Here is a 12,633-nt window from a genome sequence, read left to right on the forward strand (position 1 = left end):
AAAGACTCTGATTCTGGGAAGGATTGGGGGCAGGAGAAGAAGAGGACAACAGAGGATGAGATGGCTGGATGGCATCACCGACTCGATGGACATGAGTTTGAGTGAACTCCGGGAGTTGGTGATGGACAGGGAGGCCTGGTGTGTGGGACTCATGGGGTCGCAAAGAGTTGAACATGACTGAGAGACGGAACTGAACTGAACTGAATCCATAATGGAGGTGGAATTTCAGGCCAGAGAAACTAGGGTGTTTATATTAAAATTACAGATCTAGTAACGTCATGATTGTCATGGTTTTTGAAGGAGCTCTTTGGGTGTTAACTCTACCTGTGAATAATAATGGAAATATTATAATCTTGTAATCTATACATTTTTTTCATCTATAACTCATTCAATCCAGCCCCCAATATATTATCTACCCATTTCACAGGGAGGAATTTAGAGGCCTGGGATCTTGAATACACTCCTGCTAGTACAGAGGTACAAATTTAGTTCATGTCAAAACCCCAAATTTTACATCACTACAGGTGAGCAACGGAGAAGGCAACGGAGAACAGGTGAGCAACAGGTGAGCAACGGAGAAGGCAATGGCAAGCCACTCCAGTACTCTTGCCTAGAAAATCCCATGGATGGAGGAGCCTGGTAGGCTGCAGTCTGTGGATTCGTTAAGGGTCGGACACGACTGAGCGACTTCACTTTCACTTTTCACTTTCACACATTTGAGAAGGAAATGGCAACCCACTCCAGTGTTCATGCCTGGAGAATCCCAGGGACGGGGGAGCCTGATGGGCTTCCGTCTATGTGGTCACACAGAGTCAGACATGACTGAAGTGACTTAGCAGCACAGGTGAGCAATGGGTTAACCTCTCTGTTCCCAAGTGTTAACTGGAATAAAAATAATAGAGACCTTAGCCATGGCAAAATGCTAGTATTTGTCTAAGCTTGCTTATTTCCTTCAGTGCCTAACCTTGTATTAAAAAAGAATAGAACTAATGGATTTCAAGGTAAAAGATCTTTTGAAATACTAAATAATCAGGCAGGTGTTCCCCACGCGGCAAGATCGGAAGCTGCTGTGGGAGTTATTTGCTTATTATAGTCCCATGATGTACTCACAACTGTGGAAGGACCTGAACCTCGTTTTTATCTCAAGACACCGCAGAGTCCCACTTGGTTGGAAAAAGTAGGTTACCTGATGTCAAATTCAATTTGAATAATACTTCTTAGTTCAAGCGCCTTTAAATTCTAGTTCTTTGGTTAGGTTCTCAAATATCACATAAATATAGAAAACACAGTAAAAGAACCAGGACAACCAAACTCCCCTCAAGTCTGTTATATCATTGACCTCTCTTCTATCAAGTAGCATGTCAAAATTCTGAATTTCACTGAGAAGAAAAGATGGATTAGTTTTGTTTTCTTGTCTGTAGAAAAGGAGTTGAAGTGTCAGTAGAAAAGTACCTCTCTCCATCACCAGAGGAAGCTAATCAAGGGAAAATATCTTTGGGGAACACACACATTAATCTCCAGCCGGATCACAGGACTGTTAGGAGGTGTAACTAATCGTATGGTTGTGACTCATCTCGGTCGGTCTGTATTAACATGCATCACAGTGACAGTCACGCAACACAGTGTTTGTATGAGATGGAAGTTGCATGTAAAGGAAAAAGTACTGTTCAGCTGTAATGCCTGCAAGCCTGAGCCAGACTCAGTGACAGTTTGCAGTGAATGCAGCCACTGGTTTCCACATTAACACATTACATATTCCCTCATCACAGTGTTTTTGAAAACGGTCTCCAGAAGTCATCACCGGGCAATTTCAGACCTGCAGTTTGTTATAAAAACTTAGTTTTCAAAAATAACTTCTGTCAAGACTCACTGTAGTTGTCTACTCTGATCCACTGCGGTATTGAATCCAGATGCTCAGAAATATTTTTTAAAAGATTTCTAAAGTGCTAAATACAGATTTTTCACAAAATATTGGTTTCCAGAACAGGTTTCAAGGTTTCCTACACCGAAGGAAAGATGTTCTGTGACCTCTTGGTACGTGTAACATGCAGCGCACCCACACATTCTGCTTTCAGATTAGATAACTGGCGGGGCGGGAGGAGGGACGACGTGGTGCGGCCCCGCGCAGCAGTGCTCTGTGGCTCTGTGGCTGCAGGCAACGCAATGCCTGTGGCCTTCTAACCAGGAGGGCCGCTCGTCAGGGGCCCTTTTTACTTTAAAATTGTATGACTGTTTTTATAAAAATATCTATTCAAGGGCTTTTTTCATGCTTCTTTTCTCCTAAATTGAAAATTCCTTAGGAGGCAAGAACAGAGGTATTTTTAAAATTTATTTTTTAAGCTTTACATTTTAAAATATTTTTAATATAAACAATTACCTTTTATTTTTTTATCTCTCTTTTTATTTATTGTTTTTTTATTGGAGGCAAATTACTTTACATTAATATATTGGTTGGTTTTGCCATACATTGACACGAATCTGCCCCGGGTATACATGTGTTCCCCCTCTTGAACCCCCCTCCCACCTCCCTCTTCCCCATAGCCTCCCTCCAGGTCATCCCCTTTTAAATTGTCTTTAAACTTTTTCTCACTTTTAAAATAAGAGGAAAGACAAATAAAGTGTAGAGTCGGACACGACTGAGCGACTGAACTGAACTGAACTGTAGAAGAATACAAGTTAGATGTTATGTACCATGTACCAAATATTACAAACAGATGCAGTATTTACTGACTCTGAGAACCAGAATTTAATCAGAATTTCCTCGTAACCAAAACCAAAAAAGAAATAAGGGACTATATTTTCATTTAGGAATCTATTTCAAAGGAACTGCATATATTTTTCTAGAGAAATAAGCATTTCCGGGATATAAATATTCCTAGATTGGTGTAAACCCTGATACTAAATGAAATATATATTTTAAAAGACACTAATAGGTACTACAGAAATAAAATTTGGTATGGGAAATACTATCTTTTGTAAGCAGTTTTTATATCTGTCAGAACAGTAAGAAGGACATTTACATTTTGGCCTGTGCTATACTTTCTTTTCTCAGCAGTAAAGATTATGGCTATATTTTAATCAATGTCTCTAATCTTATTTTTCAGAATGACAAATCCCCAAGGCGATCTGCAAGTCGATCAAGTAATATTTCAAAAGTAGGTGAAGTATATTCATTTCCTTGTTTATTGATTTATGTATTTTATGAGTTCAAGTAAATATTTATAATGTTTCACCTGCAATTGTTATCTGTGACCAATGTACAAAGATGACTTGCTAATGGCAGTAACTATTTTAAGGGTTTACTGTGATAAAAGGACATGCTTTCACACAACAAAATGAGTGAAGCTATTTTTTTCCTCTTCATTGCTGTATGCAAAAAATAGTTTGTTGCTTTCAGGGTGTCAGTCAAAGCATGCTAACTCTCTCACTTGAGCTCAGAGAGCTGCCACACACATCAGTGGAAATTCTGTCAAAAATCATGGTACAATTTCCATGAAATCAATTTTTCCAAGAGTTTGGGCTCAACTATGCTGGAACGTAACCAGGACAAGTTTTAGAAAGCAATTTAACACATTAGTTTGGTAAGATATTTGCTTTAAAGGGTCAATGGTTGAAAAAAAAATCATAATGATCCTTAGATGATCTATAAATCCAAGCAAGACACCAGAATATTGAAAAGCTTATGGCATAGGAGAGATTCTGGATTTTTATTTGACCTTGAAAACAAAAATTCAGTTACGTTCAGTCACTAAGTTGTGTCCAACTCTTAGAGATCCAATGGACTGCACCACACCAGGCCTCCCTGTCCATCACCAACTCCTGGAGTTTACTCAGACTAATGTCCATTGAGTCGGTGATGCCATCCAACCATCTCATCCTCTGTCGTCCCCTTCTCCTTCTGCCTTCAATCTTTCCCAGCATCAGGGGCTTTTCCAGTGAGTCAGTTCTTTGAATCAGGTGCCCAAATACTGGAGCTTCAGCTTCAACATCAGTTCTTCCAGTGAATATTCAGGACTGATCTCCTTTAGGATGGACTAGTTGGATCTCCTTGCAGTCCAAGGGGCTCCCAAGAGTCTTCTCCAACACCACAGTTCAAAAGTACCAATTCTTTGATGCTCAGCTTTCTTTAAAGTCCAACTCTCACATCCATACAGGACTACTGGAAAACCATAGCTTTGACTAGACAGATGTTTCTTGGCAAAGTAATATCTCTGTTTTTCAATATTCTGTCTAGGTTGGTCATAATTTTTCTTCCAAGGATCAAGTGTCTTTTAATTTCATGGCTGCAGTCACCATTTGCACTGACTTTGGAAAGTCAAGACTGTCACTGTTTTCACTGTTTCTCCATCTATTTGCCATAAAATGATGGGACCAGATGCCATGATCTTAGTTTTCTGAATGTTGAGTTTTAAGCCTACTTTTTCACTTTCCTCTTTCACTTTCATCAAACGGCTCTTTAGTTCTTCTTCACTTTCTGCCATAAGGGTGGTATCACCTGCATATTTCAGGTTATTGATATTTCTCCCAGCAATCTTGATTCCAGCTTGTGCTTCATCCAGCCCAGCGTTTCTCATGATGTACTCTGCATATAAGTTAAATAAGCAGGGTGACAATATACAGCCTTGACGTACTCCTTTTCCTATTTGGAACCAGTCTGTTGTTCCATGTCCAGTTCTAAATGTTGCTTCTTGACCTGCATATAGGTTTCTCAAGATGCAGGTCAGGTGGTCTGATATTCCCATATCTTTCAGAATTTTCCACGGATTGTTGTGATCCACACAGTCAAAGGCTTTGCCATAGTCAATAAAGCAGAAGTAGATACTTTTCTCAAACTCTCTTGCTTTTTTGATGATCCAGTGGATGTTGGCAATTTGATCTCTGGTTTCTCTGTTTTTTCTGGGCTTCCGTGGTGGCTCAGAGGTTAAATCGTCTGCCTCCAATGTGGGAGACCTGGGTTTGATCCCTGGGTCAGGAAGATCCCCTGGAGAAGGAAACGGTAACCCACTCCAGTATTCTTGCCTGGAGAATCCCATGGACGGAGAAGCCTGGTAGGCTACAGTCCATGGGGTCGCAAAGAGTCGGACATGATTGAGCGACGGAACGGACGGAGGGACTGGCTTTTCAAAATCCAGCTTGAATATTGAAAGTTCATGGTTCATGTACTATTGAAAACTGGCTTGGAGAATTTTGAGCATTACTTTACTAGCGTGTGAGATGAGTGCAACTGTGTGTTGGTTTAAGCATTCTTTGGCATTGTCTTTCTTGGGGATTGGAATGAAAACTGACCTTTTCCAGTCCTATGGCCACTGCTGAGTTTTCCAAATTTGCTGGCATATTGAGTGCAGCATTTTCACAGCATCATCTTTTAGGATTTGAAATAGCTCAACTGGAATTCCATCACCTCCATTAGCTTTGTTCATAGTGATGCTTTCTAAGGTCCACTTGACTTCACATTCCAGGATGTCTGGCTCTAGGTGAGTGATCACACCATTGTGATTATCTGGGTCATGAAGATCCTTTTTGTACAGTTCTTCTGTGTATTCTTGCCACCTCTTCTTAATATTCTGCTTCTGTTAGATCCATAGCATTTCTGTCCTTTATTGAGCCCATCTTTGCATGAAATGTTCCCTTGGTATCTCTAATTTTCTTGAAGACATCTCTAGTCTTTCCCATTCTGTGTTTTTCTTCTATTTCTTTGCACTGATCACTGAGGAAGACTTTCTTATCTCTCCTTGCTATTCTTTGGAACTCTGCATTCAAATGGATATATCTTTCCTTTTCTCCTTTGCCTTTTGCTTCTCTTCTTTTCATAACTATTTGTAAGGCCCCTTCAGACAACCATTTTGTCTGTTTGCATTTCTTTTTCATGGGGGTGATCTTGATCCCTGTCCCTTGTACAATGTTATGAACCTCGGTCCATAGTTCTTCAGGCACTCTGTCTATCAGATCTAATCCCTTGACTCTATTTGTTACTTCCACTGTATAATCATAAGGGATTTGATTTAGGTCATACCTGAATGGTCTAGTGGTTTTCCCTACTTTCTTCAACAAAAATTAAGAGCTATTTTCTAAGATGAGGTGCTATTCAATTTATAGACTGATATTTGGAGAGTGAAAAATCTTTTAGAGTCTTTTGTGAAATTGAAAAATTATTACTTCTGAAAATATAATGTGGAAAAGATGAATTTGCCATGAAGAGAACTTCCATGACAGGTCTTCTCACTTGCCAGCACCATTTCCAGCCCTGAGATCAGTTTTGTATGTATAATTTTGCATTATTTTCCTTCAGGAGTGCTCCCAGAGCAGCAATAAACTATAGGTACTACAGAACATAGACCCACTCCCATTTTGATAAGTTTTCATTTTGTTTTGTTTTCACAAACAGAGGGCTTTATTATTCATTGAAAAAATAGCAGTAGCCAAATTATTAATATTTTCTTAAGGTGGTTTCCCAAGGCTGATTCTAATGAGACAATGTTAAGATGGTCAGGTGAAACCTGTCAACACACCAGGTCAGGTTCAGGAATGCCTGCACTTAAGAAACTCTAATAAATAGTAGAGATGCCTGCCTGTTGCTCTATAGGGAGACCACCTCTCTGTATTGCAATGCTCTCCACTGTGCAGATAAGCTCAGCGACATAGTCCAGAACAAAAGCAGTCAATGTTTCTGCTTCAAAGATGTGCAGAGACGCAACACACCCACAGAGAATTGTATCTCAGTAGGTGGAACTGCTCATCTCTGCGGACTTTCCAGTCTAGGCACCTTCCTAATATTTGCGAGTCCCTTGCCCAGAAGTTGAAGCACCAGCCCCAGGGACAGGGGACCTGAGTGTGCATCACCACTGTCACTTCCCATTTCCGGGACCAGAGACACTCATGCTCCCTGAGACACACCTGCCTCTGCTGGGGCATGAGGCAATGGTGTCAGTCACTTGAAACTTTTTCTCAAGTGGTTGTGAGTCAAAACACTGCCTTTCAAATGTCAGTCATCATCACATCATGGAAAGCCCTGCTGCAAGTACATGGCATCGTCATCTTTCCGAACATGAATGTTAATATTGACCTAAAAACCTGTAGGCAGTGCTGACAACTCCTTTGCCATGCCAAATGCTGCTTTGTGACCCAGGTGAAATTGTATCTTCATTTCCAAGCTGCTGCTTGACTTCTACATAATACAGCATGTTTATCACTTTTACCTTTTCTTTTATTCTTTTTTTAATTGGAGGATAATTGCTTTACAATGTTGTGATGGTTTCTGCTGTATATCAACATGAATCAGTCATAATCATATTCATTCTTTAAGAAATGAGAAAGTCTGAAGTAAAGTTTCCCTTCCATGAGTTCTCCTTCCAGGCTCTGACACATATTAATTGCAGCCTTGTGTGAGATACAATTGATGATAAAGTATATTATATTCAAAGAGAAAAGAAGAGTTCTTTTCTTAAACAGTCCCTCTAATTGTGCAGTTGCAGAAACTCAAACCATCACACATCTGTAGGGGTGAAAGATTTCAGTATGCTTAAGTTTATTTTGTTTCTCCCAACAGGATTCCACTTTTATTTACGTTCAGAAGGATGGACACAAAAGATAAATCCATTGTTGAATCCTTAATACTTTTAATTGAATGATAAAGTGATAAACTCTTCATTAACACCAGATAACTTACCAAAGATGGAATGGCAAATTAGAGTAATATTTGAGCTCTTGGAATTTTAAAGAAGTGGAGAAAAAAATTGCAATGGAAAAAGGATGATTTTTCTCTAAATTTCTCAAAAAGAATTTATGTTAAACGCTAAAAAATTGTTTCTCCAGTGTGTGATAATCAATATCAGTTCAGTTCAGTTCAGTTCAGTTGCTCAGTCGTGTCCGACTCTTTGCGACTCCATGAATCACAGCACGCCAGGCCTTCCTGTCCATCACCAACTCCCGGAGTTCACCCAAACTCATGTCCATCGAGTCGGTGATGCCATCCAGCCATGTCATTCTCTGCCGTCCCCGTCTCCTCCTACCCCCAATCCCTCCTAGCATCAGACTATTTTCCAGTGAGTCAACTCGTCACATGAGGTGGCCAAAGTATTGCAGTTTCAGCTTTAGCATAAGTCCTTCCAATGAACACCCAGGATTGATCTCTTTTAAATGGACTGGTTGGATTTCCTTGCAGTCCAAGGGACTCTCAAGAGTCTTCTCTAGCACCACAGTTCAAAAGCATCAATTCTTTGGCGATCAGTACAATGGAGTAATTAAGACCATTAAGACCATGGATTCAGAGTAACTGCTTAGAGATGTCATTTACCTTTTTTAGTAACTTTATTTGTAAAAGAAGAGTATCTAACAGTATCTATCTTTCAGAGGAGTACTTAGCACAGGAGCCAGCACTCTTTCAGTATGAGCTGCTATTATTAAGGGGCTCTTAACGCTGTCATCTCAGTACAATACAGTGAGTTCTCTGTAATCTTTTTGTGAGTAAGTGAATTTGTGACACTAGTCATAGTATATGCATCATTCTCTGGGCAGAATAAGAGTAAATATTTATAATATATTGAACAGGATGAAGTTAAGTTTAAGATTAAGTAAAACTTTCATGATCTGACATAATTTTATTGAAAAAAGACTACATATTCTTGTTTCATTAAAATGTGTCTGTATATTTAACAATAAAAATTCTTTTAGGTCAGTTATAATACTACTCATAATGAGCATCTTCCTTAGCTGTTGTCAAGTTTCTGCTATCCCTCATCATTTCATAAAAGAAAGTCACAGTTCAGAGGACTCCATCCTCCAGAACTGTCCTTCTCGCTGTTGAGTCTTCTCATTTCCTGCAGTTACTTACTGAATCAGACCTCCTAGTCATTAATATTTGTGAAATGTCTCCATTGGGAATCTTATTCTATCCTGGTAATGATGGGGTAATGAGAAAAATCCCCTCTAAGTTCTCAACAAGCTTAAAATGAAGAAATTCAGATATGGCATAGACATATGAGATACAACTTATAATTGAATATATACATAAATTATGTTACTATATATTAAGTAGAATTATGTGCAAAAAAGATAACAGAGCAAGCAGCCCTGCACCTTTCTCCCCTCTAGAAAGTTCTACCGGGAAGGACGGCCTTTGGCTGGTATCTAGGAGTTCAGGAGTGGGATACCACCACCCTAACTGGTAAGAATGGCTCATGGTGCTTAAGTTGTGCAAACAATATTGTTTATCCTAGATCCCTGCTTTCCTTATGGGGGGTCTTGGATTTGGGTACATGCTAGACAGAACCTGCATGACCAGTCCCCAGTAAATGTTGGGATGCTGGGTCTCTATTGAGTCTCCCTGGTAGATAGCACTTCTCATCTCTTACCAACACTCACAACTACAGGATTTAAGCACATCTTGTATGACTCCCCAGGGAGTCAACTTGTGGACGATTGGAACTCTGCTCCCTGTTCCCTCTGGACTTCACCTCATGTGCCTTTTCCCTTTGCTGACTTTGCTTTATGTCCTTTCACTGTAATATACCATAGGGATGAATATAACTACAAATTCATTCCTGTGAACAGTTCTAGGAAGTCACTGCCCCAGGTGAGATCATGGGAACCTCTGATATTCTAGCCAAAAGTATACAGACCAGAGGTTGTGGGGGTGCATTTCCATTTGGTGACAGGATAGCACTAGGGAAGAGCTGTATATTAACAAGGACTTGGGGGATGGGTATGACTTGATCAAATGCAAGGAAAGTATATTTAAAGGCATATATGTGAAAGGCATAGAAGTTAGAAAGCATGGATTACAAGGAAAAGGATACACAAAACAGTTTTGAGATGGAACATTGATCATAGGACATTCTCTTTAATGGTACAAGTGTTCCCTGGCTTGGAAACAGAAATGGATTTAGAATCAATCCCTCAAGATCCTTGAGACTTTTTTTAGTAAGCAGAACATTAGAAACACAACATTATTATTTTTGCTATTCAGGGTTGTATAAATCCTGACGGATCTTGCTTTTGTGAATATGAAATATCCAAGTGTGGGATAAATAAAAATGTTGAACTCTGGGTAAACACTTAAGGTTTTTCTCCTTAGTCTTTACCTCTGAATCTTTCTACCTTATATTATTCGACTGCAATTATAATTTGAGTTTTCTGGTTATTCCAATCTTGAGTTTTTTTATTAATTTGTATTTATATCTTGTTTTAGGATGTATAAGATACATTTGTGACTTTTTTCTTACACTAATAGGATTTGTGCGCATTAGCTGTGTTAATGCTGATCCACAAGCAACAGAGATGCTATATAAAAATTGAAAACAATGTATGTGAGATTGTCAGAATATATCATTGTGAACATACTAGCATTTGTTTTTCTCCTAACTTATCCCTCTAAAAAGTTGCTTTTGATATTGGTGTTTGTTGTTGCTTTTTTTTTTGTGGGGGGGAGAGATTAATTTTCTTTTTATTATTTTTATTGAAAGATAATTGCTTTACAGAATTTTGTTGTTTTCTGTCAAACCTAAACATGAATCAGCCATAGGTATACATATATCCCCTCCCTTTTGAACCTCCTTCCCATCCCACTCCCCATCTCACCCCTCTAGGTTGATAAAGAGCCCCTGTTTGAGTTTCCCGAGCCATACAGCAAATTCCCATTTGCTATCTAATTTACATATGCTTTTTAACACACATATAGCTCACAAATAGATTTCTCAAGAGGCAAAATTAGTCAAATTTGGCTTTTCTTTTCTTTATTCTAGCGTAAGGCCTCATTATATTCAACTTGTAACAACGTATTATGTATTTCACAAGAAAAGCCTTTCAAGAGCAAACTGTGAAAGGGAAAGAAAGCCTTGTACTTTCAGTTCAAATCAACATCTAGAATTTTCTTTTAAATAAAATATGTTATACTTTTTGCTCTATGTAGGAAGCAGTTCATAAATTTAATCTATTTGTGAAAAAAAAATTCAAAAGTCACCATCTTAAAATGATGTTTGCTAGCTTCCATTATTTCCTGTCGTATTTCGTGCACTTAGTTGCTCAGTCATGTCCAACTCTTTGTGACCCCATGGACTGTAGCCCACCAGGCTCCTCAGTCCTTGGGGATTCTCCAGGCAAGAAAACTGGAGTGGGTTGCCATACTTTCCTCCGGGAATCTTCCCAAGCCAGGGATCGAACCCAGATCTCCCACGTTGCAGGAGGATTCTTTACCATCTAAGTCACCAGGGAAGTCCATGAATATTGGAGTGGTTAGTCTATCCCTTCCCCAGGGGATCTTCCTGACCCAGGAATCAAACTGGGGTCTCCTGCACTGCAAGCAGATTCTTTACCAGCCGAGCTATCAGGGAAGCCTGTTATACTCCCTAGACCTCACTTATTTGACAAAAGATCATCTAAGTTGTGGAGAAGGCAATGGCAACCCACTCCAGTAATCTTGTCTGGAAACTCCCATGGACAGAGGAGCCTGGTAGGCTTCAGTCCATGGGGTCACTAAGAGTCGGACACGACTGAGCGACTTCACTTTCACTTTTCACTTTCATGCGTTGGGGAAGGAAATGGCAACCCACTCCAGTGTTCTTGCCTGGAGAGTCCCAGGGACGGGGGAGCCTGGTGGGCTGCCGTCTATGGGGCCACACAGAGTCAGACACGACTGAAGCAACTTAGCAGTAGCAGCAGCAACTAAGTTGTTCAACTGGTCTCTACCTAGAAATATTCTAAGCCATGTCAAGGTAAAGATGGCACATAATGTATAAAATATTACTGCTAAAGCATTCCCTTTTCCTGTCTGTGTGCCCCAGCTTACTCTGCAGTAAGTGAAGGTATATAACATGTCAACATAATTTATTCAACAAACATTTTTAAGGATATATGTTTTAAATATGTGCTTTCTTTTGATCAAATACTTTGATTCTACTTCTGTAAATCTTCATCTCTTTGCCTTTAAGATTCCAATGTGTTTTTCAGCAAGGTCAAAGTGAATATGTTCCCCCAATTTAACATGTATTGGGAATTTGTTCCGCTGAACCTGAGCTAAGCATTTGGATCTCAGAACAGGTGTTTAATGTTCTGAGTTAGTTAGAGATCCATCTTTGTTTGCATATACAAGGGACCTATAAATCATCCATATCTTCAGACTACACACCTTGAAAGGATAATTTTTACAGGTTGATAAAGTAAAATTGGATGTAGAATTAGGAAACAGATAGAAACGAGGTGGACTAATTTGAGATCAGGACCTATCCAGAGACCAAAGTTGAGGAAATCAGTATAAATTTAATCTAGTTATCCAAAGTGATGGTGATGGATTAAGAGAACCTGAGACCTTCTTATATCATGAGGTCTTCCTTTATATATACTCTCTCTTTAGGTGATCTCATCCAGTCTCATGCCAACAACCCTCAAATAGATGTTTCTAGCCTTGATTTCTGCCATGAATTCTAGGATCAAATAGCCTACTCCACTTTTCCACTTGAATGTGTAACAAGAATCTGTCTTAGGTCAGGTGTCCCAGATCAGGTGCTGAACAGGGAATTTTTTGTAGTGGTACCCTTTGGGAGTGTAGTGGGAGAAACAGGACAGAAGGAGGAGGTCAAAAAAGTGCCCCCCAATCCTGCTTAGGAACCCTGCAGGATAAAGTGAGCTTGAAGTCTTCCC

At 39.5% G+C, this 12,633-nt stretch overlaps 1 protein-coding gene across 1 annotated transcript in view; it reads left to right on the top strand.

Annotated features, from left to right (window-relative positions):
• MARCHF1 (membrane associated ring-CH-type finger 1) overlaps positions 1-12,633 on the top strand; it is a 688,453-nt gene that overhangs the window by 417,742 nt on the left and 258,078 nt on the right. The window contains exon 5 of the mRNA XM_088836140.1: positions 3,105-3,155. Within this exon, the coding sequence (XP_088692266.1) occupies positions 3,105-3,155 (51 nt within the window). The remainder of the gene's footprint in view (positions 1-3,104; positions 3,156-12,633) is intronic.

Source organism: Moschus berezovskii, chromosome 5, assembly GCF_049115385.1.
Source record: "Moschus berezovskii isolate FMDL1 chromosome 5, NW_MosBer_1.0, whole genome shotgun sequence".
NCBI lineage: Eukaryota > Metazoa > Chordata > Mammalia > Artiodactyla > Moschidae > Moschus > Moschus berezovskii.